At 43.3% G+C, this 26,062-nt stretch overlaps 1 protein-coding gene across 2 annotated transcripts in view; it reads right to left on the minus strand.

The window, feature by feature from the left end:
* Positions 1 to 26,062, minus strand: part of REV3L (REV3 like, DNA directed polymerase zeta catalytic subunit) — a 222,351-nt gene that overhangs the window by 6,180 nt on the left and 190,109 nt on the right. For both annotated transcript variants that reach the window (XM_075923987.1, XM_025184747.2), the window contains exons 25-31: positions 21,818 to 22,024; positions 20,188 to 20,297; positions 15,034 to 15,148; positions 10,449 to 10,586; positions 7,220 to 7,410; positions 5,582 to 5,828; positions 2,007 to 2,216 (exon numbers count right to left, since the gene is read on the minus strand). In XM_075923987.1, coding sequence (XP_075780102.1) covers positions 2,007 to 2,216; positions 5,582 to 5,828; positions 7,220 to 7,410; positions 10,449 to 10,586; positions 15,034 to 15,148; positions 20,188 to 20,297; positions 21,818 to 22,024 — 1,218 coding nt within the window. The remainder of the gene's footprint in view (positions 1 to 2,006; positions 2,217 to 5,581; positions 5,829 to 7,219; positions 7,411 to 10,448; positions 10,587 to 15,033; positions 15,149 to 20,187; positions 20,298 to 21,817; positions 22,025 to 26,062) is intronic.

The raw sequence follows: 26,062 nt of genomic DNA on the forward strand, positions 1-26,062 counted from the left end.
GATGAAAGCCTCAAAGGACCTTTATCAGGATGCACTTCTCTTCTTTCATCCCATTCTGGAGAAATTTTTTTTGTTTGTTTGATGGCCTTGATCAAAGTAGTCAGTAGGCAGACCATGGGCCAAATCCAGACTGTCAGATGTTTTTGAACAGGCCCCAGAACACACACACACACACACACACACACCCCCGCCGCCCTCGACAGTCTTTGTAATCTACTTGCCCGTGGCGAGTAGATTACAACCTGGAAGAGCCGGGTTTCAGCGTTCTGCGCATGCGCTGCAGCTCGGCAAGCCCCGTATATTTTTTATATATATATTTATTTACATACATTTAATATTTTACAAATTAAGTCCTTTCAATTGAAGGTCTATTATCTTTGTTCTCAAGTTTAGTAAATGTTCTAAAGTAGAAAGACAGTCTTGGATATTGTGGCTGTGTTAATAAGATTAGAGGAATTCTGGTAATGTTGAAGGCCAAGCCTTGATTTACAATGCTTTTGCTTTGCCATGCAGATCTGTAACTTCGGACAATTCTTGTGTATGAAAGGGAGTGTGAATGTGTCAAGATAAGATGCAAAGTTATATGGCTTTAGAACCAGATGGCCGAAGAAGGGGGGTAAGCGAGCATGGGAAAGGCCAGAGCACGAGACAACCGGGCTGCAGAGGAGCCATCTCTAACCATCGATGTATACCCCCTACTCACAAGAAGATTGGATAATTGGCAGATTGATGACCTTAAAGCGGAGCAAGCACCCCAAAAGGACGATTGATTACAGGATGAGCCTTCGAGAGATGTTTTGGGAACACTTCACATGAAAAAGATAACGTTCCTGTCACAAGCAGACAAAGCAGAATCCATGGATTTCAACAAGAGAAACGGTTTATAAAAAGCAGGGTGTTTTGCTATGGAACATGGGTTTGTCTGTCACTGTCTGGAGAGGAGCATCGGATCGATCGACAGACAAGGCCCTGCTCGATCTAGCTGGCCACTAGATTGACCCAGACTCTGGACTGGTAACTATATCATCTGGAGGGAGGGAGGTAGAGAGAGAGAGTGTGTGTGTGCGCGCGCGCGCGCGCTTACCGCCTTTTCCCCCATAAAACATCTCGTGTGCTTCGTTTAAGCATAACACTATTACAAAATCTTAACTTTTGAGCAAACAGTCCAGGGACTCCACATATATAATTGCCCCTTACAGCTCTGTCAACCACTCGTGAATGCCAGCGTCAGTACAGATCAATACATATTTAAATTACTCTTCATTTCTTTGATAAGTTAGACCGAATGGAACTATTTGCTTTTCTGAATGTATCTACAAACTGAATGTTTAGTTTCATCCAAGAACCTTAGTCTGAGATTTAAATTAAGTGACACTGTCTTATCAGGATATAGAAGATTTTTGTCTCACCTTGCCGTTATTTCTAAATAGGAAGAAGATGATTAGTGCTTCACACAGATTTATCTAGACCCCTTTCATACTGCTGTCAGCTTCATGTATATATTGTTTTTCAGAATACTTCTTGGTATTTGAAGTAAAACTGGAAATTCATCAGTTATTTTGGTACAAAATGCCTATCTTTTGTAATCTAGATAACGTTTGCTATTTTCACCACAAAAAATGTCTAACATTCATAATCTTTTGCTGGGAAGAATACAGATAAGAGACACACATCTTGTTCTAAGCATTTTGTTTTTCAGTATTGTGAAGTGTTAGGCTACTGACGGTGTCAGACACAATGTACAAACATTAGACAAAGATACAAATACAAGAAGATAGCACTCAGTATGATGCAGCTGGGATTGTACTTTCTGCTTCAGTTTAGTTTCAGAAGTATAAGTATTTTACTAAAATGTTGCCCCATGATCTTCTAAAATATTGCCCCATGATCTTCTTTACCATAAGGGGAAAAGGTTCAGCCATTATTCCAGCTAATTTTGCACCTCTGCATCATAGGCAGCTGACTAAATGATCAGTAACAAAATGCTGTATCTACTTTATTCCTACCTTGACCAGTTGTTCCTGCTTACGTTCCAACTCTCGAATTTCTTGATTGAGAATCACTGCCACATGCTGTGGCTGGCTTCTGCATTTATTACAAATTCCATGCTGTGTCAGTTCATCACACACAGGACAGTGTAAGGTGGTGAAATACTGGGAGATTGTGCCTTTTCGGCCTTCAAGCTCGGTGCGGGCCGTGCAGGCAGCTTTCTGGATCTATAAAAAATGTAAGAAATGAGGAACTCTTAAGTGGGCAGCTATATTTATGCCCAAGGCATTCATCAGATTTTTAAAGTGCATAAATTTAACAGGATCTGCAGCTCATGGGTTCATGTGTTAGTTATTAACAAGAACTGCAACATGTCTCTTCATCTGAAGTCTATGACTTACCCCTAAATGTTTCAATATGTATTAAGCTACATATAGCAAGGCCACCATATACCCCGTGAGCTGCTTTACAGCAAAGCTTCACATGAGGCAGCAGCAGAAAGGATCAGTAACAGAATTACCCGATAGACATATTCCTAGGCAGAAGGAACTCATCTTGCCAACCTACATTCGCAAATCAGTTTAGTTTGGGTCTTGCAAAAGTTCTTAGGGGCTGGTCTAACTAATTTCTGAGTATGCCCATAGCTGAAATTCCAAATTTTCTCATTTCACATACGAGGCACACACATTTTTGGCCCCCAAATAGAACACAAACAGAAGTAAACACTTTTTTCCCCTCTTTGGAGTTCCATCTGTCTCCTGACCAAGTTTACTTTCCAAGTACTAATGCAATTCCTTGTCACACATTTTTCATGTCCATCCACTGGTGATTTTGGCCCAAACACCCCACGATACTTTAAGAAACAGGCTCTAGGATTCACCAAAATGTCAGGTTGTTCTTAAAACACCGAGATTGGTTTCCAACTCCTGTTAAAGAGTCTTCCACCAAGTTCCCTTCCCTGTGCCCTGGTCAGACTTTTCTGCCTCAGCCCAGACAGACCTTTATTGGGCTTGGCCTTCCCCCCCTCCAGTCACTGCATACATATAACTCTCCGCTTTCAGGATACTTCTCCCAGCTCCTCAGCCTTTAAGAAAGCAAACATGTGAAATACAAGCCTGGTCTCTGCCTCCTCTCACCCAATTGCTGCCACAAAACTTCTTTTTTGAGATTTTAATCTGTCACTATGGAGAGCTGTGCTGTTTTGTATTCAGTAGGGTGGGATATGGTGAAACAGAGTGTACAGGTGTCCCTTGCAGTGAGTGAACCAAAATGCCAGGAGTAATACTTGTCTACCACATGGTAGCAGAAACTAGAGCAGGCGTTCCCAAACTTTTTGACGCAGGGACCAGTAAATCCATTCACGAACTTTTGGAGAACTGGTAACATTCATTCGCATATTTGCATATTCATTAATCAAATAATGAATATTCAAATAAGTTGTTTCTGGTCCTCCCAAACCCCCCCCGTGCCAGCTGTAGCAAAGCTTATGATATGGTCACCCACAATATTCTTGCCAGCAAGTTAAGGAATATGGATGGACTGTAAGACAGACAGAAAGCTGGTTAGACCCGGGTTTCCCAAACTTTTTACTTTAGTTGGAACCCTTTTTTTCCCCAGTACTGCTTTTTGCAGCCTAAAAATATAAACACATAAAAAACAAACTGAGAAAAAAACAGACATATAGCATGTCTGGTATTTTCTCATTAGGTACGTTTTATTATTACTAGATGTATCAGTTCATAGTTTCGAACTGCCTGGCTGGTAAATGTGCTTAGGCTGCATGAGTGTGTGTGTGTGTGTGTGTGTGGGGGGGAACAATAGAATCCCTGGGCCGGACTAATTTGTGCTTTGCGGGAGGGGGGAGAAGGGGGGATAGCGCCCCGAGATCTGCATATGGCTGGGTCAGTACCCCCCCACACCTTTCCGCCCGGCTGCGCCTCTGGTCAGCCCCACTTCCCCCAACCCCCTCCCGGACAGCCAGTTCTCCCCCGCTTCTCCTTCCAATCTCCCTTGGCCAGCCCCGCTGCCCTGTCCAGCCCTGCTTCTGGCGGCTGCTTCTCTCCTCCTGCCCATCTTCCCCGGCCAGCTCCCTACCCCTGACCTTGTGCCCCCCAGCAGCCCTGCTTCCACTGGCCCCCCAAACTCCCTGCTCCACTCCAATTCCCCTGTCCAGTGCTGCTTCCGGTGGCCGGCTCTCCCCTCCTCCTCGCCCCCCACTGCCCCTCCCCTAGCTAGGACTCTGCTGGGAGCCGGAACATCCGGCTGCAGACTCCATCCAGGCCTGCCGAGGGCTTGGGGGACTCGGCAGCACATGGGCACTCCGGGAGCACAGAACACCCCAGCAACCACGCTGAGGCTCGGTAGTTTTTTCCTGCAGCCTGGTACCGCGGCCCATAGTTTGGGAAATGCCAAACTAGGGTACACTGAAAAAACAAGGGGAATTTGGATGTTTCTCGTCATGACAGAGTTTGATCTCTGGGGTACATGACGAAGGTGTAAAATGCACCAGGTTCCAGAAAAGGGTGATGAGCAGCCAGCTGTTATTAGAAGGAAGAATCTCCCCACTATCCAGAGAAAGCACCAAGGAATGGACAAGTTTCCCTGGGACGTCTTGTTTCAGTAGAACCCCTGCTAGAGCAATTTGTTGAAGGTATTAATTTGCAGCTGGGCTCATGATACTATATATATATTTGTTAGTCTCTAAGGTGCTACAGGACTACTCTTTTTTTTTTTTTTTAAAGTTAGAGACTAACACGGCTACCCCTCAAAGTATTAATTTGTGTGAATGTCACAGGGATTAATGAATGTGAAAGAAGCACATTGTATGCACATTATCAGCATAAAAACAAGACTGCTGCACATTTTTAATAATGATTCTATTAAGTGACAATTAAACAACACAACACTGGGGGAGGGGTGCCAGTCTGTATAGAGTTAAGGGTAAAGCTAGCTTTTCCTATAAGCACAATTTTTTACCCTATCTTGAGAAAAACAAAATAAATCTACCCCACATTTCACTTACTACATCTCAACCCAGGGTAGAATTTTTCCTCCTGAATATTCCTGGGCAATTCACAGAGTTTCTTAGACATCAGGGTTTTAAATTTCTTTTCATTCACTTTTTAAATATTTTCTTGCTATTTTTGTGCATCATCTCCCCAAAACATATTGATGTAGAAATATAAACTTTACTTTTCCAAGAGAGCCAGATAAGTACCTCAGCCTTTCACAGGTTTTGAGTGGATGCATGTAAGCATTAGAGAGAAATTTAAAGGGTGATTATACAACCAGATTCATATCCAGATATGTTCAAAAGAACAAATGTAATATATACTTATTATTTTGGATTAATTTTGGTAGAAGCCAGGAAACACAACTGATGATATGGATAGGACTAACCTTGAGCGCAAGAGCTGCAAAGGTAACTAACTTTACTAAACAAAAGAACAGCAGAGAGGGTTTGGTGATTTAATTTAGACATTTAGGCATCAAAATAAATTACCCTTGCTGCTACATCATAGAGAGCTCTTTTTGTTTTAAATGTAATCAAATCCAAATACTACAGATAGATTGAGTTATCTGATATGCTTACCCTGGGCAATTCATGATACCAGCTGAAAACATCTATGCCAATTAGTGAGAAGATTCTTGCCAGAGGTGGAAGAATCTGTTTGGTGATGTAGTAAGTGGCATTCAGCCTCAGGTTGGTATCTTGTAAGACCTCAATGGGCCGCCTCACCAGCTGAATAAGAGGCAATCCTGGCATGCCATACACGATGACATACTGTACTCTTTCCCCAACTCGTGGCTCAGAGCGACGGTCATATGCAAGCATCCTCCTGTTAAAAAACAAAAGTCCTCACAATGGATCTTAAAACTAAATAGTAGCAAATGAAACAAATAGGCATTTAAATCAGAGCACCCAAATTTGACCCAAGAGAAGGCCATATAGACAGCTCTCCTGAAGTCTGAGTTCTGCATCATACAAGCACAAAAAGAGGCATTCTGCAAGTTGTCTTAAAACAGAGGTATGTTCTCGGGATGTAAAATTCCATTTAAAAAGTCATCTGATTAAATGTTAAATTTAATTGGTTAACTGCTTACCTGGTAAGCATCACCCAGTAAGGTTAACCCTTTATAACTCTAGTATATTCAACATGGAAATACAGTTCTTAGCAAACTATGCTCCATCTAGATCAGAAGTGGACAAATACTGGCCCGAGGGGTAGATCTGATCTGCCAGGGTTAGCTCCTGACGGGCCTCCACACCAGTGTATTCACCTGCACCTCTGCAGATATGGGGGAATTGTAGCTCCTGCAAGACACGGACCACCAGTTCCCATGAATGGGAACTGCGATTGCCTATATCTGCAGTCGCAGATAAGTATAGAGGCAGTGGCCCAAGTGCTAACCTTGGCGAACCACTGCAGTTCTATTGCTCACCCCTGATCTAAATCCAAACAGCTTTTCCTCCAGAATTTACAGGAGGGTGGCCACAGGTCATATATGTCTTACAGGTCACCTTTTGACTACCCCTAAGTTAAAGAAACACTTTATAAAAGAGCATTCATAATACTAAAATGAGCACAAAATGTCCAGAATACAAATGGCTTTATATTTTTGAGCTAAGAGCAGGGTTTATTTTTAGGTATTAATTTTTTTCTATGAAAAATATGGCTACAAGTTTAAGAAATTCTGTATTGATTATTTGGAAAAATTAAAGAGATTGGCAAAATACCCTCAACAGTTCATATGCAGCTGACAAGAAAATCAGAATTTCTTTTATTAATCTGCATTGCTGTTTAATATCACAAACCAAGGCAGAAGAGAGGCTTGATAGTATTAAAATGAAGAAATTCACTAGCAACATTTTTTTCTACAAAATTAATCTACTTCCAGTGAGAAATGACCTCAAAGACTGACGTCCTTTATAAACAGAACAGTCAATTATAGCATAGCTTTCACTATATTGCTTTGACAGCTGGCCTTGTTCTTGACTTTGAGTAATAATTTCTAGTAGTCAGGAGGAAATTAAGTTTCCATGACTATTCAATTCTTGATCCCTCTTCTGATATAGCCAACTTGGGCTAATACTAACTGCTATGGTTGTCTGTGATATGGACATCTGCCGTCTGAGAAGTAGGCTGAGAACTACAACCAACTGCACAAAAAAGATTGAGAATAGCTGTTTGATAAATCCACAATTAGAACTTTTAGGCCTCTCATTTACCTTGTGATTTCAAGGGCGGGTACACAGGCTCCAGGTCTGTAGGCAGAACTCCCCCTGTATTCTTTGGCAAAGATGAAATCTTGCATGCTGGCTTTGCCTTCCAGTAATTTCATACATTGATTTTGAACATATTGTTTGATTTGACTTATGTCACGTGTTTCAAATAGCAGCTTGATAGAACGCTCAAGTATCTTCAAAACAAAAAGAGAAATGTGAAAAATCCATCTTCTCGTTCATTAGTAAAAGGAGTTTGTTATGTAAAGAAATATTTCATAATATATATTAAGTATAATTTCAAAAATGTTTGTTAAAATAGTACCAATTTTTGTTTTTCCTCTAAGAAACCCCTGAGTATATTCCATCCCTTTATTTTTATTTGGAAAACCAAAGAAAACCTTAAAAACAGCACTTTATATGGAATTTATATGACATACAGCAAATGGCCATTATACTATTTGGAAAGTTTTTTCTTAATTTTGAAACAGAATATTACATATGACACCTAGAGATGAAAGTAACCTGAAGATTCTTACAGGTACTATTTTATCACACCCCCTAGAGGGCTCTCAGATCAGGGAATTGTGAGTGCAATATGACAGTACTTTTAAGAAATTTAAGTGTGGGGTGGAGTGTGGGGGAGGGCCTTAGGATAGGGGGTTAGAATGTCTGGTGGGGGGGCCTCAGGGCAGGAGGCTATGAGTGTGGGGAGATGCAGAAGTCAGGGTTAGTGGAGTGAGGAAGGGCTCAGGACAGGGCTGTGGCGGGTCAGGAGCTCAAGAAAAGGAGTAGGAGGTGCAGGAGTCAGGGCAGGGGTCTGTGGGTGTAGGGGCTTACAGCAGAGGGTTGTGGGGGGGTGCAGGAGTCAGGGCAAGGGGCTCAGGGCAGGGGGCGAGGGTGTGTAGGTGGTTCAGGGCAGGGAGCTGATGGTGTGAGAGGCTCGGAATAGTGGGATGTGTGGGGTAGGATTCAGGACAGATGTCTCAGGGCAGGGAGCTGTGTGTGTGTAGGGGTGAATGTGGAGGGGGGTAAGAGTGTCATTTTAAGAGGGTGGGGAGACTGCAGCCACACATACCAAGTCCCTGTTATTCTTCTCCCGAGTCCCAGGGAGCGAGGAGAAAGTACACAGCCTTCTGTGTTCCTCTTCTGTCCCTCCCCTGGCCAGCAAAGAGTGAGAGGAAGATACGTAAACTGCACTTTTCTCTCACTCCTAGATAATCAGGGAAAGAGCAGAGCAGCAGAGTTCCAGGTATGAGCAGCTGCAGCCTCCCTGCCCTTTCTAAAGATCATGGCAGGAGGTTGCTTGGGGATAGGGCAGCCCCAGATGTGTGTGTGCGCGCATGCCCCAACCAGCCCATTTCACCTGCCGGCTACCTGCTTCTTAGCAAGACAGTCTGCAGGAGAGAGCCAGGAGCCTGGCTGGGAGCAGCTGGAGTCAAGTACCCCAGCTGGCCGGCTTTTTCTTACCAGAGCCCTACACTAGGGCACACCAGCTTACTTTCATCTCTAGAACACCTTTCAGTATCCTCGTCCACTCTTTAAAGGGATGTACCATATGGACAGATGTTTTTCAATTTATTTGAAGTTAACAGTATTTTCCATACTACTGTTTCCTTTCTCTTTTTATAAATACATTAGAAGCAAGAGGATGACCAGGGTAGCTGAAGCAAAATGCAGGACAGGGTAGGCCCACTGGTCAGTGAGGAGGGAGAAACAGTAACAGGAAACTTGGAAATGGCAGAGATGCTTAATGACTTCTTTGTTTTGGTCTTCACCGAGAAGTCTGTAGAAATGCCTAACATAGTGAATGCTAGTGGGAAGGGGGTAGTTTTAGAAGGTAAAATGAAAAAAGAACAAGTTAAAAATCACCTAGAAAAGTTAGATGCCTGCAAGTCACCAGGACCTGATGAAATGCATCCTAGAATACTCAAGGAGCTGATAGAGGAGGTATCTAAGCCTCTAGCTATCATCTTTGGAAATCATGGGAGACAGGAGAGATTCCAGAGGACTGGAAAAGAGCAAATATAGTGCCCATTTCTAAAAAGGGAAATAAGAACAACCCAGGAAACTACAGACCAGTTAGTTTAACTTCTGTGCCAGGGAAGATAATGGAGCAAGTAATTAAGGAAATCATCTGTAAACACTTGGAAAGTGGCAAGGTGATAGGGAACAGCCAGCATGGATTTGTAAAGAACAAATCATGTCAAACTAATCTGATAGCTTTCTTTGATAGGATAACGAGTCTTGTGGATAAGGGAGAAGCGGTGGATGTGGTATACTTAGACTTTAGTAAGGCGTTTGATACGGTCTCACATGATATTCTGGCCTGTCTCAAGTCTGGTGTAACAAAGCACGCAGGCAAGGCCCGAGAATCAGGAATTGTTTTGCATAAGAATGCAGATTAAGCCTGGTACGTGAGACCACGTCAAGAACACAGGACAAGCAGCCTTGTACTGGTACTTTTGTTCTGATAAGCAAAAAGTACAAATGCAGCCATGAAACTGTCAACTGTGCACATAGCAGAAACATCCTGAGTAGTAGGATGCACCCCAAATAGGGGCATTGGGCATTTTATGTATCCTGTACAATACGTAATCAATTGGTAAATATTATTAGAACGACCAAGTCTTTGTCTGCTATAAATTGGGCTTAGTAAGAACAATCGATGGGATAGAATGGGCAGGATTAACCCACACATCCTGCTTGATGTAACTAGAAGTGATTAGGCCCTTCACACCAGCTACATCAGCGGTGGTGTTCCTATGAGTGGGAAAAGACGGAACCATAACCTCCTGCCTGGCACTATAGGTAGCATACGGGTGAAGTGTAAGTGAATTAGGGTTTATTATTGTGTATAGTAAATCTTTTAGAAATTACTTTTGCATTGCTTTGCGCTGTATTAATTGCTTTAGAATGTATAGTATTTAAGGTTTAAATTGTATAGTAATTGTGCTTAAGGCTTGTAAAACTTAAACAACTATATTACCTGCTTAAAGCTTGCAATAAATAAGAAAGTGGTTAAGTAGCCCTGAAGTATACTGGTTTCCCTTGGATCTAAAATAAATCGAACCACACGACAGTGTCAGAAACAATGAAGAAAACCTCAAAGAACAGAGATAGGTCTTGGTCTCCAGAGTCAGAACTTTTATGGGGACATGTATTGAAAGGTTTTTTAGGCTTGCAATGGAACAACAGACTGTATTTGTAACTTAAAAAAATGTGTGTATTTTACCTTGGAAACAGCAGGACAAGAATCTCTTCGAACTGTCTCTATGCCTTTTGCATCAAATACTGGGTCCTTTTGGTCCAGTGTTTCATACATGTACCCCACATACCTCTTCTTGGTTTGCAAGACACAAGGCAAATACACCTGTAGTGTTAAAAACATGTAGCTTCTTTATACCGCTATTCATTGGCAACATAACATGATTTCATGCTTAAGAGTTTTTTTCTAAGGAATTGTTAATTTTAACTTTTTTTACCTTTTGTTTCCTCACAAAATCAAATAAAAAGTAAATAAAAGAAATGCCTGCTCTGCTAATGGGAGCTTCCTGTTTGCCGGTCAAGCAGCACACAAGGAACCCTCTCCAGATCTCCCATCATTCAGAGCAGCACATGGCTTCCTCTGAGCAGCCTGCATGAGCATGAAAGTCTGGGAGCCTGGTTGAGGAACCTAATGGGCAGGGCTACTGGCTGGCAGCTGCCCAAGTAAGCATCTCCCAGCCAGAGCCTGCCTCTGGAACCCCAAACCCTCTCCTCCCCAAACCCTCTGCTCCCTCTCTTAATAGCCTTATCTCACATGTAATCCAAAACCTTTGCACCTCTGCTCCTGTACCCATACCCCCTCCCAGACTCTGTAACCCTCCTGTACACTTCCTCCAGGGCATGATCCCCTCCCAGACTCTGCACTCCCTCTTACACCCCTGCTTCAGGTCCGAATCCTCTCTTGCACCATCCCCCCTCGTGGGCCCCTGGAGTCCCTCCTGGGTCCCAGTCTCCTGTCCCAGATCACAACCCTTTCCCTTCACCAAAACTCCCTCCCAGATCCCACGCCTCCTCCTGTACCCTAATCCCTTTCCTCAAGCTCCCTCTGCACTCAGCCTCCATCCCAGATCCTGCACCTCCTCCATTAATATCATGGAAGGCCCTTGACCACTTAACATATTTTTTGAGTGCCCCCCCATTAAGAATTATTGCCCACCCCTGATCTAGATATTGCTGCATGTGATATACAAACTGAGGATCCTATAATATTCAGACAAAAAAAGTCACATTGAGTTTAACAATGGCAGTCATCAACCTGAATTCTCTTACCATTCTAGTCTTAAAGAAAAGTTACTTACCTTCTAGTAACTAAAGTTCTTTGAGATGTGTGGTCCCTATGAGTATTCCATTGTTGGGTATACATACACTATATGCTCCCAAGACTATATTTTTCATTAGCAGTATCTTTTGGTCTGTACTTCCTCATGACCCAAACAGAGGGCATAAGGGGAAGTGCAGACCAATTGACTCTCCAGTTTCTTCCCTATTGTGGAATCACCTTAGGAAAGGTGCAAAAGGAGAGGGGAAGATGAGTACGTAAAGGAATACACACAACTCAAAGAACTCTAGCTACTCTAAAAGATAAGCAATCTTCCTTTCTTCTTCAAGTGATGTGTATTCCACTGAATGTAATTCACAAGCAGTATTCAAGAAGGAGGAGTGCACAGATTTGCAGGGATGTTTTATTAAAGGATGCATCTACTGAAGAAGTTTGCATGAGGGTAAAAAGTCTAGTAAAGCTATTAGGGCTGTCAATTGACATGCGTTAACGATTGTGATTAACACAGTCCAGGATTAAGGCATAAATTTTTTCAACACGTTAATGCTGCGCTGCCCCTTTCAAGTGGCGCTGCGGTGCTTCAAAGGGGCAGCGCAACGTGGAGCCCAAGATCAGCTGGTGATTCCCCAGCTGAACCCAGGCTCCACTGCCACTTTGAAACGCACAGAGGCGGTGTTTCAAAGGAGCAGCCGCCTCACAGCTAAGCTGGAGATAACCTGTGCAGCGGCTGCCCCTTAAAAATGCCATCTCCGCGTGTTTCAAAGGGGCAGTGGAGCCCAGATCAGCTGGGGACTCCAGCTGATCCTGGGCTCTGCACAGCATTTCCCCAGAACCTGGGATCCAGGGCAACTGCCCCTTTGAAATGCCAGAGGCGGTGTTTTAAAGGAGCAGCTGTGGAGCCCAGGGTCCACCCTCAGCTGATCCTGGGCTCCCCGTGGCAGCGGAACCCGGGGTCAGCTGGGCACTCCAGCTGATCCTGGGCTCTGTGTTGCACTTCCCCTTTGATGCGCCATTGCAGCGCTTAATAGGGGCAGTGCTGCATGGAGCCTGGGGTCAGCTGGGGACTCTTTCTGATCCCGGGCTCCATGCAGCGCTGCCCTGTTGAAACGTTGTGGCGGTGTTTCAAAGAGGAGATGCACACAATTAATCGTGACTAAATTTTTTAATCGCTTGACAGCCCTAAAAACTAAAATTTTTGAAGTGGCCCCCGTGCAAAAATGATTGTCCACCCCGTTCTAGTTTGTAGATGTAGTATACTGTAGTCATATTATTTGATATAACATGAAAAAAGCCGGAACCTTTGGAAGGCTTCATGTACCCCTTGCTGTTTGTTGATTTGAAGTTTAGATTCTTATTGGGCTTAGAACCTCAACCACATTTTTGTCTAGATGTGCTCCAGCTCAGCTGGGAGGCATCCGTAATTAATAGGAAACATTGGGAAGCCCTATGAATATAACTTATTTCACACACCAGATGAAAGATGCCCCAGCACTAGGGAATCAAAACTCTTCTGACTCGACTGTTTCTGCTTGGAGGGTAACCAAATGCGAAGGCCTTGAACATGGAACCAAAAAGATGTTACATATGTGCAGGAAGCTTTGTGATATAGTAGCCTTGTGATTGATCTAGTGCACTGTTGTCTGAGGGCTCAATCAAAGCCGGCTGATGAGGTCCCTCAGGGCTTACTTTCTTGTCCTGGGTAAGTATGCTTTGTCTGTAACTGACTCCAAAGTTCTCCAATAAACCCTACAGTTTGTGTGGGTACTAACATAAACTTTGTAGGTTTACCTAAAGTCCTAAGGGGGGAAGTCTGAAAGGGAAAGGACCACAGACTGTCCGGGAATGACCAATTTATGGTCAGTTAGTAGCCAAAATAGGGAAATACTGGGGTGCCATACTATGCTACCACCATGCATGGCATCTTTGTGAAAACCATTAGGGTTACCAAGAGACTGAAGAGAAGCATTTTGCATTGATAACTGATCTAGGCCCATTGTATAGTTCAGGAACCTCTTGTTTGCTGGGTGAATGTCTATGTGGAAATAGGCATCTTTCAACTCAAGAGCTGCAAACCAGTCACCTCTGTGGGATCATTGAGGATAGGGTGATCATTCTGTATCTTAAATGGCATACGAAGGTATTCAAATGTCTGAGACCCATATTTGCATTTCCCGACTCTTGGCACCAAACAAGTTGGATCCGTGCTCCCCATAAACTCCTGGCATATCCATACCAGAGCATGGAGTCCCCACCAGATTTGGAGGGTGTAAGGGAGGAAGTCCTCTTCTTAGATGAGGACTAAAGAAATAATTTCTCTTGCTTTTCATGTGAGTGTTTGCTTTTACCCTCCTCCCATCTACACTAGAGTCCTTAGCTCTGCATTCTGATGTTCCGGAACTAGGCAGTAGGCTAGGAGCTAGGCTTGGTGGGGCACTTGGCACCTCTGGCCAATGTACATGGAGTCTGATGATCCAGGATACCTTCTGAACTGTAACTTGAAAGACTTCCAGGTTCCTTCCAGTAGGAAGGAACAACAAATATTGCACTTGGAGGGAATGTGGGACTACCCAAGCAGCATAAGCAAATTTCATGGAATGTCACCAAGCAGGAACAATTAGGGGCAGGCTGCATGGGGCTTGAGGTGGGGATCTTGGGCATTCTAAGTATCCCAAATGACAGAGGATACCCCACACTATTAATCTAGAAAAGGTTAACTAAGGGGGGGGGGGGGAGAAGAATGTGAAACAGGAACACTAATAAAGCTGTGGACACTGGATAGAGTCAGTCTGAGATTATAGGAGATATTAAAGAATTGGAGAAGTGATTGATCCATACTTTCCCTTATGCACTCAGTCTGGAGAACAAGGAGGTACATGACACTGGCATGGACAGACACTGCTAATGAAAAAACTTCTGATCTCAGTTGCATGGCGCACTTATGCACCCCTCAGTGGACTCTACACATGGGGACCATCACTTGAAGAATAACTAGACTCTCAATATTATTTTACTGAATTGTGCCATATCTCCCTCTCTAAAAAAATAAATTAGTTTAAAATACTCAATGAAAGGATAATCTCAACAATATAGTGGCCCTTGAATTGATATAACCATTATTATTGAAAGAATATAAGTGAATAAGACACATTTATGAAAACAACTTCTACTATAGTCAGTCTCTACTGCTCTTTTGAACGTGCAATAATATTAGAATTATTTTGATCCATACTGCATTCAGGAACAAGTTCTCTATGGGTAGTGGGTTTTTTGACTCAATTATGTCTAAATTTTCTCTGCAGACTTCCTCTGACAATTGCAGGACAACAAAATGTAGTTGAAAGGACTACTAGCCCTGTACTCAAAAATACCTACAATTCTGTTGAGTCATTGATCAGATTAAAAATCTTATTGAACAGCTGAACTCCTAACAGGTTTAAAGAGATAATATGTTTTAGCCATACATTTAGGGTAAAATGTATTTTTTCCCTTTTACCTTTTCAAATTTCAATTTTACTGGTTTCGGATTGGTAGCTGTTACAGCTTCAGCAATTTCTTGGCCAATCTTGAAAGACTGCTCCTTAGTGGCTCCTTTCAACAGTACAAACATGCTAAAAAATTAAAAGCAGAAATAGGAAGTAAGTACATCAACATATGTCCCAGAATGGATTTATCTATCTATATATTTTTGAGTGCATCTGTCTGCAAGCCCATTTGTTCGAGAACTCCTCCTAAATGCTAAGAGCTAGGGGCCACCAAATGTGGCATGCAGCTTCTTCTTCTCCTAACTTAAAGCAAGGCCAGGGTTTGGTTGTACCAGGATAACCAGGAGCCCTGAGAAAAGGACACTTTTCCATAATGTGAAAAGGGAAGGGGTTTTTGTTTGGAGGGACACAATATGAGAGTGGCCACTGGAGACATTGAGCCCACAAGGCAGAGGTTTCTGCAGAATGTCCACTGGTAACAGCGGCACCACCAAGGGAGTGGCCAGCAGGTCTGGGGCTCTGCCATCTTACCGGTAAGTAGCCCCCCCCCCACCCCAAACCCTTCCGCCCACTCCTGGCCCTTGTTCACAACTGGGGGGGGGAGGGGGGATGTTGAGGAAAAAAACCCCTGGTGGCTGAGGTGGAACAGGGGAGAGGGGAAGAAGCCGATCCTGGTGGCTGAAGGGGGAGAGAAGAGGCCCTTGGTGGGCTGGGGGGAGTCTCAAAGGAACAGAAAAGGCTCCTGGTGGGCTGAGGGAGCCTGGGGGGAGAGGTCATGTATTTGGCAGGTGGGCAGGATTCCTCAACCCTCACTGTCGCACTCCCCTATCCCCAAGGCCCTGCCTAAAGGACCCAGCCAATGGTGGTTAAAACGGCTAGTAAGCTAGAATACATTTGCCAGTATCTTGATTAGGAAACAAGGAAATATGTGATTAACAAAAATTATTGAGATAGTTCATCAGACTACTCATTGAAACATACTCGACTTCTCTCAGCAATCCCTCCTCCCCAACTTTCTTTACAGGACTTAATTTTCTGGTTTCCTTCACTTCTCCTTGTGGTCTATGCATCCCAGTTCTTCCACTCAAGAGATTTCTACACTTCTGGCTCCAAGACATTTAACTCAGCCCCAAGTGCCACAACGTCAGGAACATAAGATTCTATGCTGTGCCTGGACTTAGAAAGTGTTAGGCTGTAGGTAGCTAAGCTAGAAACAGCATATTTTATTTGGAGGAGGGATAAAGAATATAAATGGTACTAAATAGTTTATTCAGCATGAATTTATTAGAGCAGTGGCTGAGTAGAAGGGGTCAAATTGGAACGGCACTTGATGGCTTAGTGAGGTGGTTCTCATTTGGAGGAGGATATTTTGTTCTCCAGAATTTCAGCTTTTTTTAAAAAAAATTGAATCTTTAAGTCCTTATGGCTGTGAAGTCCTTATACCAGATACAAAATCATACATCAAGTACAAACTGACTTAGTTTGGGTTGGTTCTGCTTTGGAAAGGAGGTTAGACGAGATGACCTCCTAAGGTCTCTGCTACCCTAATCTTCTATTATTCTATGATTCAATAATATCTGCAGACAACCAGACACAATAAATGAGCAGTGTGAATGGTCACCTTTGCTCAATGCTCAATCCACAATTCATGCATCTCATTTTGGCTTGTTTACTGGGTAGAACTTCATAGGGAATAAAACATGTTATCTCCATCTGACTCTTCCTGTACAGACAGATTACGAATATGCTGTTTTATAAAGATGTACGTATAGTACTAGATAGATATGCTTATAACAGACTTTTTCTAGATCAGGAGTGGGGAACCTTTTTTGGGCCAGGGCATTGACCCACAGAAAAATCAGTCAAGGGCCACACACAAGTGAGAAAAAAATCCCATTTACTGACCTAGCCCTTAAGGAGAAAAAAGCCCTCACAAATGTGGTCCCCAACTGAGAATCAGGGAAAAAAGACAATCACCTCACTCACCTCAAGCTCCAGCCCACAGGAGGGAAAGGGAGGTGCCAAGGTTCTAGGCTTACACCCAGAGCTGAGTTAACTCTTCTGGGGCCTGAGGCTAGTAGATTTTATGGGATGGGGCCACAAATGAAGGGTTCAGTGTGTGGGAGGGGGCTGTCAGAAGCAGGCTTGGGGTAGGGGTGTGAGTGGAAGGTAGAGTGCAGGGGTGAGCTGGGGCTGGGGTCTGAATGGGAGGGGATACAGGAACAGGGTGAAGGCACAGGGTCTGGGTGGGAGGGAGGGTGGAGTGAGCTTGGGTTGGGGATACGGGGTCTGGGTGGGAAGCAGGGTACAGGATTGAGCTGGGAGTGGGGATGGGAGTCTGGGTGGGATAGAGGATTGGGGGAGGGGTCTCGATGGAAGGGGACAGGGGATAGGGCATAGGTGCCTTTCTGCAGCTGCTGCGTGCTGCAGGAAAGCACTCCTTGCAGGCACTGCCCTCTGCTGGACAGGTGACCACAGGTAATAATAGGAGGTGGTGACTGCCCGCAACCCTTCTTTCCCAATGCCAGGCAGATCTGGCCCTGGTTTGGTTTGATCAGCCTTGTGCAGCTCGGGGCACCCAACCTGCAGTGGGGAGCTGGCTCACGTCCCTGAAGAAGGGGTGAGCTCTAAGCCTTGCGATGATCAAGCCATTTGTCTCGTGCCAACCATCTGCAGCCTCTGACAAACAAAGGCCAGGGACACCATTCCTTCCCCACCCCTGGCTAATAGCCTTTTATGGACCTAACCTCCATGAATTTATCTAGCTTCTCTTTAAACTCTGTTATAGTTCTAGCCTTCACAGCCTCCTCTGGCAAGAAGTTTCATAGGCTGACTATGCGCTGTGTGAAGAACTTTCACTTATTAGTTTTAAAGCTGCTATCCATTAATTTCATTTGGTGTCCTTTAGTCCTTATATTATGGGAATTAATGAAGAACTTTTCTTTATTCACCCTCTCCACACCACTCATGATTTTATATACATCTATTATATCCCCCCTCAGTCTCATCTTTTCTAAACTGAAAAGTCCCAGTTGCTTTAGTCTCTCTTCATATGGGACCTGTTCCAAACCCCTAATCATTTTAGTTGCCCTTTTCTGAACCCTTTCCAAGGCCAAAATATCTTTTTTGAGGTGAGGAGACCACATCTGTACACAGTAGTCAATTGTGGGCGTACCATAGTTTTATACAGGGGCAGTAAGATATTCTGTGTCTTATTTTCTATCCCTTTCTTAATAATTCCTAGCATCCTGTTTGCCTTTTTGACTGCCACTGCACACTGTGTGGAAGTTTTCAGAGAATTATCCACGATAACTCCAAGGTCTCTTTCCTAATTTGTCGTAGCCAAATTAGCCCCCATCATACTGTACGTATAGTTGGGGTTATTTTTTCCGATGTGCATTACTTTACACTTATCCACATTAAATTTCATTTGCCATTTTGTTGCCCAATCACTCAGTTTGGTGAGATCCTTTTGGAGTCCCTCACAGTCTGCTTCTGTCTTGACTATCCTAAACAGTTTGATATCATCCGCAAACTTTACCACCTCACTACTTACCCCTTTCTCCAGATCATTTATGAATAAGTTGAATAGGATTGGTCCTAGGACTGACCCTTGGGGGACACCACTAGTTACCCCTCTCCAGTCTGAAAATTTACCATTTATTCCTACCCTTTGTTTCCTGCCTTTAACCAGTTCTCAATCCATGAAAGGACCTTCCCTCTTATCCCATGACAATGTAATTTACACAAGAGCCTTTGGTGAGGGACTTTCTCAAAATCTAAGTATACTATATCTACTGGATCCCCTTGTCCGCATGTTTGTTAACCCCTTCAAAGAACTCTAAAGACTTTTATTAATTTTTTTTTAAAAAGCACATGTACTTTCAGTTATTCCAGATGAGACAAGAACTTTACAGTCTGCTGGATCAGAACTATAGAAGTGATGTTGAGAAACAGGTCAAGTATCTGTTGTCATGGCACTGAAAGTTGGGCAAACTTGAGAAAATCCTATAAGTCTTGAGGATAAGTAGCGTATGCATGTTTTTCCAAAGATTTGATAGGTGAAACTTGCCTAAACCTGCTTAAAGGCCTTTGCAAAGAGAACCAAACGCTTCTTGCTGTGGCCTTTATATGTATAAAATTGCCAGTATCGACAAGACATATGGTGAAATGCATAGAATAACTGGGATCTCAGTTTTTAGCACTGAAACCTCAACATCTGATACCAAATTAGTAAAGGACTAAGGATGCCACAGAGTTAAAGATAATTTTTCAATGGCTAATGTTACTGTGCTGATCGTGAGCACTATATAAAACAGGAGAAAATTAGACACTTTTTATGTGCCGGACTGTAGTTACTAGAAACGTTATCTCCTCTTGCTTGTTTTCACTTTTAAAATCAACAAAGATCAGCAGAGTGTTGTCATTATTTTCTATAAGAAAAGCTCCTTTAATTATCATAATGAACTCTGACATGTTGAGAGATTAATGGTCAATTTTTCTTTATAGAAAGCCAGCCAAAAATGTATTACTTAATGTGTGTATTAGCTAATAGGATTGGTCTTATTTCTATTTTTAGTAAATGTATTGCAGAACAATGAGTTATGAAGAGCAAGTTGGTTTCGTACTTCATGTAGGGCAAACATTAGATTCAGATCACAGAAGCATCTAAAAGACAGCTGGTTCAAAAGGAGCAGCTCTGGCCTGACCACCCCACATCACACCAGTTAGGAACTGTATCAGCAGGTGTCCGATCATTTGAAGAGTGTACACCCTCCAATTCTGTTCTAACAGCAGTGGTTGAAAGTCAAACAGTAGCACCAGCACAGCAAAAAACAGAACGGCAGTGTTTGTGAGAGTGGTGGGAGGGAAGGGAGCCCCTATCCCTAGAAGCAGCTTGGGAACTGCCATGGTAGCCCAGCTGACTCTATCCCACAGTTTTGTAAAGTCAGGGAGCCAAGCTAGACTCTATAAAGGTAATTTAACATTGTGAACTGAAATAGGTACTGAACTGTATGTTTCATGCAACAGGCAAAAATCATTTATTAAAACATCAGAAAGGTCCATGGAATCCTGTCATAAGTTTTTCAAGGCAGATTGTGGTGATTGCTCTGCTGTCATGTGGAAAGGAAGAAAACAGCATAAAAAAAACATCTATTAATTACCTGTCAGTATCGCCATATACAACCCGAGCTCCCCATTTTTTTGTATCATTCACCAGTTTTATAGCTCGCTCCAAGGTCTCTCTGGCTTTATGGACAATACTATCCCCAACCTGCAAATAAAGATACACATGTTTTGTGTCTGTCCAAGCTGCCTCTGCTTTTAATGAATAGTTGAAATGAGAGAGGAAAAAAAATAGGTCATCATGTCTATCTCTTTGCTAATGCACATTTGTTCCATACAGTACATTTTCAGTATAATCTAGTCTTCAGTGATTTAAGAGATTGGATTTTTACCACTTCATTAAGGGCATTTATTAAACTATGAATACCACTCCTTGTGAGGTTTTTCCTGATCCTGGTCTACATTTTCCTTAGCATACTTTTATTGTACTCCTAGCTGTAGTCTTTATGAACATTCTAAGCAATCTTCTTCCTTCCTTGGTATTTAAACCTTTCAGTTTACTCTAGTTTTTGGATTATACAGGGTGTTTTTTGTTAGTGTTTTTTAATGTAGCTGTTCCAGGCCTTCTGTAATAGTTTACTTCTAAAGTTTGAACTCAACTGCAATCCATTTTTATGAAAACACTGGTTCTTAGTATTGTGTTAATATTTTGAAAACCATTCTGAAGTAAGCTCACAACTAAAACAAAGGGTATTTTGGATACTTTAAAAAACCCACCTCAGCAGTTATGGCAGTACTAGAAGATTTGCCAGGTATTACGTGGGTCCTTACCTCAATTAATTTTTATTTTTTAGAAAATAAAATGAAAATATACATGCTTCATCTGAATCATTGCTCTGGGGTGGGGCTACAGTTGAGGAGTTCAGTATGCAGGCTCCCATCCAGGCAGAGCTGGGATAGTCCTCTCTCTCTCACCACAGCAGTTTGAGGCCAAGTGAGAAGCACCTCTCCATGGCTGCTGAAGCTCCAGCGTGCACAGCCAGGGGAGGAGTGCATGTCCCCTGGCTGTGGCAGGTCGAGGTTTGCCTGCCCCCTGCACTTCCCCTCACTCCCTAGAACAGCCAACAATGTTCCCAAATGAGCGCCTGGAGGGTGAAGACTCTGTGTTGGGGCAGTTCCGGGATGAGAGGAGGGGGCCCCCACCCAGACCCTTTCACCTGCCTGGTGAGTTTGTCTCTTTTCTGTATTGTTTTCTGAGAAGCAATCCCTCTCCAGACACATCCCATTATCCTGCCATAACCAAACCCTGACCTTGTTTTAAGTTATAGAATCATAGAATCATAGGACTGGAAGGGACCTCGAGAGGTCATCGAGTCCAGCCCCCTGCCCTCAAGGCAGGATCAAGCTCCGTCTACACCATCCCTGACAGATGTCTATCTAACCTGTTCTTAAATATCTCCAGAGAGGGAGATTCCACCACCTCCCTTGGCAATTTATTCCAATATTTGACCACCCTGATTTTATGATTAAAAAGAAGCTATTAACCAAATTTGGTGGCCCTAGCTTTTACCATTTAGAAGTTCTTGAGCAGACAGATAACACACACTCTCAAATATGTAGTAGATTTAGATTAAACTTATGTTCCAAGCAATGACATTACATTATCTGGTGCAGGTTTATTAACAGTCCCTTTCCAAAATCCCTTTTAATTGTATCTGCATCCCTTACCTCTATGCATGGCATTCTTCCAGAAAAGTTAGCAGAAGTATAACCAAATGTGACATTAGCTATCAGTTTTAGACCCAGCTGACGTGCCTCAAGCATTCGAGTGACAGCTTTGTCATGTTTGTAAGCTTTTATTGACTGCTTCACCATTATCCTAGTCTTCAAAATTTCTTCCAACATTCTTGGCAATACACCCTTTCTTACTGAAGGCTATCAAAAAACAAAAACAAAAACAAAAAAAGGAATAAAGAGAAATAAATTGTTAAAAAAAATCCAACTGAAACAAGGCAGGAATTAATAATTAGCCTTTGACATGAATATACATTAAAAGTGAGGAGTTCTAGTAACAAAACCAGCCAAAGTATTGATCAATATACTAATCTGAAATGAAGACAAACATTGTAGCATTTAATTTCAGAAAAGGGGAACCACACAAAAATGAGGTTAGTTAAACAGATATTAAAAGGTACAGTGACAAAAGTAAAATCCCCACAATCTGCATGGAAACTTTTCAAAGACACCATAATAGAGAGCCAACTTAAATGTATACCCCAAATTAAAAAACACAGTAAGAAACCAAAAAAGTGCAACCGTGGCTTAACAACAAAGTAAAAGAAGCAGTGAGAGATAAAAAGGCATTGTTTTAAAAGTGGAAGTTAAATCATAGTGAGGAAAATAGAAGGGAACAGAAACTCTGTCAAATTGAAATACAGGCAGTCCCCGGGTTACGTACAAGATAGGGACTGTAGGTTTGTTCTTAAGTTGAATCTGTATGTAAGTCGGAACTGGCATCCAGATTCAGCCGCTGCTGAAATTGATCAGTTTCAACAGCAGCTGAATCTGGACACCAGTTCCGACTTACATACAGATTCAACTTAAGAACCCCAGGCATCCCCAAGTCAGCTGCTGCTGAAACTGATCAGCAGCTGATTCCAGGAAGCCCGGGGCAGAGCAACTCTGCCTCGGGCTTCCTGTAGTCAGCTGCTGGTCAGTTTCAGCAGTGGCTGACTTGGGGACGCCTGGGACAGAGCAGCTTGGGTGCTGCTGGGTTGGTCCAGTAGCGCGGCCACTCCTCGGTGCTACTGGACCAACCCAGCAGCACCCCAGCTGCTCTGCCCCAGGCGTCCTGATTCAGCCGCTGCTGAAACTGATCAGCAGCGGCTGAATCAGGACTCCTAGGGCAGAGCAGCTGGGGTGCTGCCGGGTTGGTCCAGTAGCGCCAAGGAGCGGTGCTGCGGGACCAACCGGCAGCGCTCCACCTGCTCTACCACAGGCCCCGGGCTTTGCTCCATGTCTCCCTGGTCTGCTGGGGGGGGGGGGGGCACTAGCTGTGTCCCTCCCCCCCCAGCAGACCAGGGAGACACGGAGCAAAGCAGCGGAGGACCCGGGCCGGACCGCGGCGCTTCCAGATCAGCGCCGCGGTCCGGCCCGGGTCCTCCGCCGCTTTGCTCAGCGTTTCCCTGGTCTGCAGACCAGGGAGACGCCGAGCAAAGCGGCGGAGGACCCGAGGCTGGACCCGCGGCGCTTCCAGATCAGCTGGAAGCGCTGCGGGTCCGGCCCCGGGTCCTCCGCTGCTTTGCTCCCCGACTCCCTGGTCTGCTGGCTCCCCCAGCAGACCAGGGAGACGGGGAGCAGCTTTTCTCGCCCCGGAGGAGGCGGGCGGCGGGACCAGGCGCCCCACCGCTCCAGTCCTCCGGGGCGAGAAAATCTCCGTTCGTAACTGCGGATCCGACATAAGTCGGATCCACGTAACTCGGGGACTGCCTGTATAAGAAAAGCCAAAAAGAAGTTTGAAGAACAGCTAGCCAAAAAAATTAAAAAGTAATAGCAAAATGCTATTTTTTAAAGCAGATCAGAAGCAGGAAGCCTGCTAAACAGCCTGCGGAGCTCCTGGACAATTGAGATGCCAAAGGAGCACTTAAAGATGATAAAGTCATTGTGGAGAAACTAAATGAATTTTTTGTTTCGATATTCAAGGCTGAGGATGTTAGGGAGATTCCCAAACCTGAGCCATTCTTTTTAGGTGACAAATCTGAGGAATTGTCCCAGATTGAGATGTCATTAGAGGAGGTTTTGGAACAAATTGATAAACTTAACAGTAACAAGTCACTAGGACCAGATGGTATTCACCCAAGAGTTCTGAAGACTCAAATGTGAAATTGTGGAATTATTAACTGTGGTTTGTAACCTATCCTTTAAATCAGCTTTTGTACCAAATGACTGGAAGATAGCTAATCTGACACCAATATTTAAAAAGGGGCTCTAGGGGTGATCCTGGCAATTACAGATTGGTTAAGTGTAATATCAGTACCGGAGAAATTAGTTGAAACTATAGTAAAGAATAAAATTGTCAGACATATAACAGACATTGTCAAACACAATTTGTTGGGGGAAAAGTCAACATGGTTTCTGTAAAGGGACCCCATGCCATACTAATCTACTCGAGTTCTTTGAAGGGGTCAACTAACATGTGGACAAGGAGAATCCAGTAGATACAGTGTACTTAGATTTCCAGAAAATCTTTGACAAGTTCCCTCACAAAGGGCTCTTAAGGTGGCAAGGTCCTCTTATGGATTGATAACTGGTTAAAGAACTAGAAACAAAGGGTAGGAATAAATGGTAAGTTTTCAGAATGGAGAGAGGTAACTAGTGGTGTCCCCCAAGGGTCCATAATGGGACCAATCCTATAATAAATGATCCGGAGAAATGGGTAAATAGTGAAGTGGCAAAACTTGCAGATGATACTAAACTGCTCAAGATAGTTAAGACCAAAGCAGACTGTTATCTCACCAAACTAAGTGATTGGGCAAAGGACATTTAATATTGGTAAATGTGAAGTAATACACATTGGAAAAAATAATCCCAGCTATACATACAATGTGATGAGGACTAATTTAACTACAACAACTCAAGAGAGATCTTGGAGTCATTGTGGATAACATCCACTCAATGTGAAGTGGCAGTCAAAAAAGCAAACAGAATGTTAGGAATCATTTAAAAAGGGATAGGGAATAAGACTGAGAATATCTTATTGCCTCTATATAAAATCATGGTATACTCATATCTTGAATAGCTTGATGTGGTTGTCTTATCTCAAAAATGATATAGTGGCATTGGAAAAGGTTCAGAAAAGTAAAACCAAAACAGCAAGAAAATAACCAGGGGTTTGGAACGGGTCCCATATGAAGAGAGTTTAAAAAGACTGGAACTTTTCATCTTAGAAAAGAGGAGACTAAGGGGGGATATGATAGAGGTCTATAAAATCATGACTGGCGTGGAAGCAGTGAATAAGGAAAAGTTATTTACTTGTTCCTATAACATAAGAAGTAGGGGGTCACCAAATGAAATTAATATGTAGCAGGTTTAAAACACGCATAAGGAAGTTTTTCTTCACATAGTGCATGGTTGACTTGTGGAACTCCTTGCCAGAAGATGTTGCGAAGACTAGGAATTCAACAGGGTTCACGAAAGGAACTAGATACATTCATGGAGGGTAGGTCCATCAATGACTATTAGCCAGGATGGGTAGGAATGGTTTCCCTAGCCTCTGTCAGAGGCTGGGAATGGGTGATGGGAGAGGGATCGCTTGATGATTCCCTGTTCTGTTCACTCCCTCTGGGGCATCTTCTATTGACCACTGTCAGAAGACATGATACTGGGCTAGATGGACCTTTGGTCTGACCCAGTATGGCCATTCTTATGTTATTTTCCTTGGAGACAAGCTGAAACTGTTTGGGGCTAAAAGTGTACATTCGCTATAGCCATCTAGGTCTACACATAACATGAAATGAGAACAGTTGAATTCAAACTAATTATCTTCATCTCCACAGGCCTTTCTGAGCAGCAGCAAAACTGTTATACATAGATAACTGGTATTCCATTATGAAGTAGTAGTACAAATACATCACAATCACAGATCAGATATATAATTTCACAAATATAGGTTGAACCTCTCTATTCTGACACTCTCTGGTCTGGCAACATCCGTGGTCCAACATAATTTTAGTTAACCCGATATCCACTTATCATGGTTGTGGCCAAGTTTCCCAGGGTCCCATATATTTTGTTTACAGCCAATAATCCTGGCTCTCAGTGTTCTGTGCTGTTATTTAACTCCAATTTACCCCTAAATGTCTTTTAACAGCCCAGTAAGTAGTGGAAGTGTTTATAATGCTGCTATATTGACTTCTTGTGATTTGGCAAATTCTCTGGCTCGGCACCAGTGAGGTCCTGAGAGTGCTGGATTAC

This window comes from Pelodiscus sinensis, chromosome 3, assembly GCF_049634645.1.
Source record: "Pelodiscus sinensis isolate JC-2024 chromosome 3, ASM4963464v1, whole genome shotgun sequence".
NCBI classification, from domain to species: Eukaryota; Metazoa; Chordata; order Testudines; family Trionychidae; genus Pelodiscus; species Pelodiscus sinensis.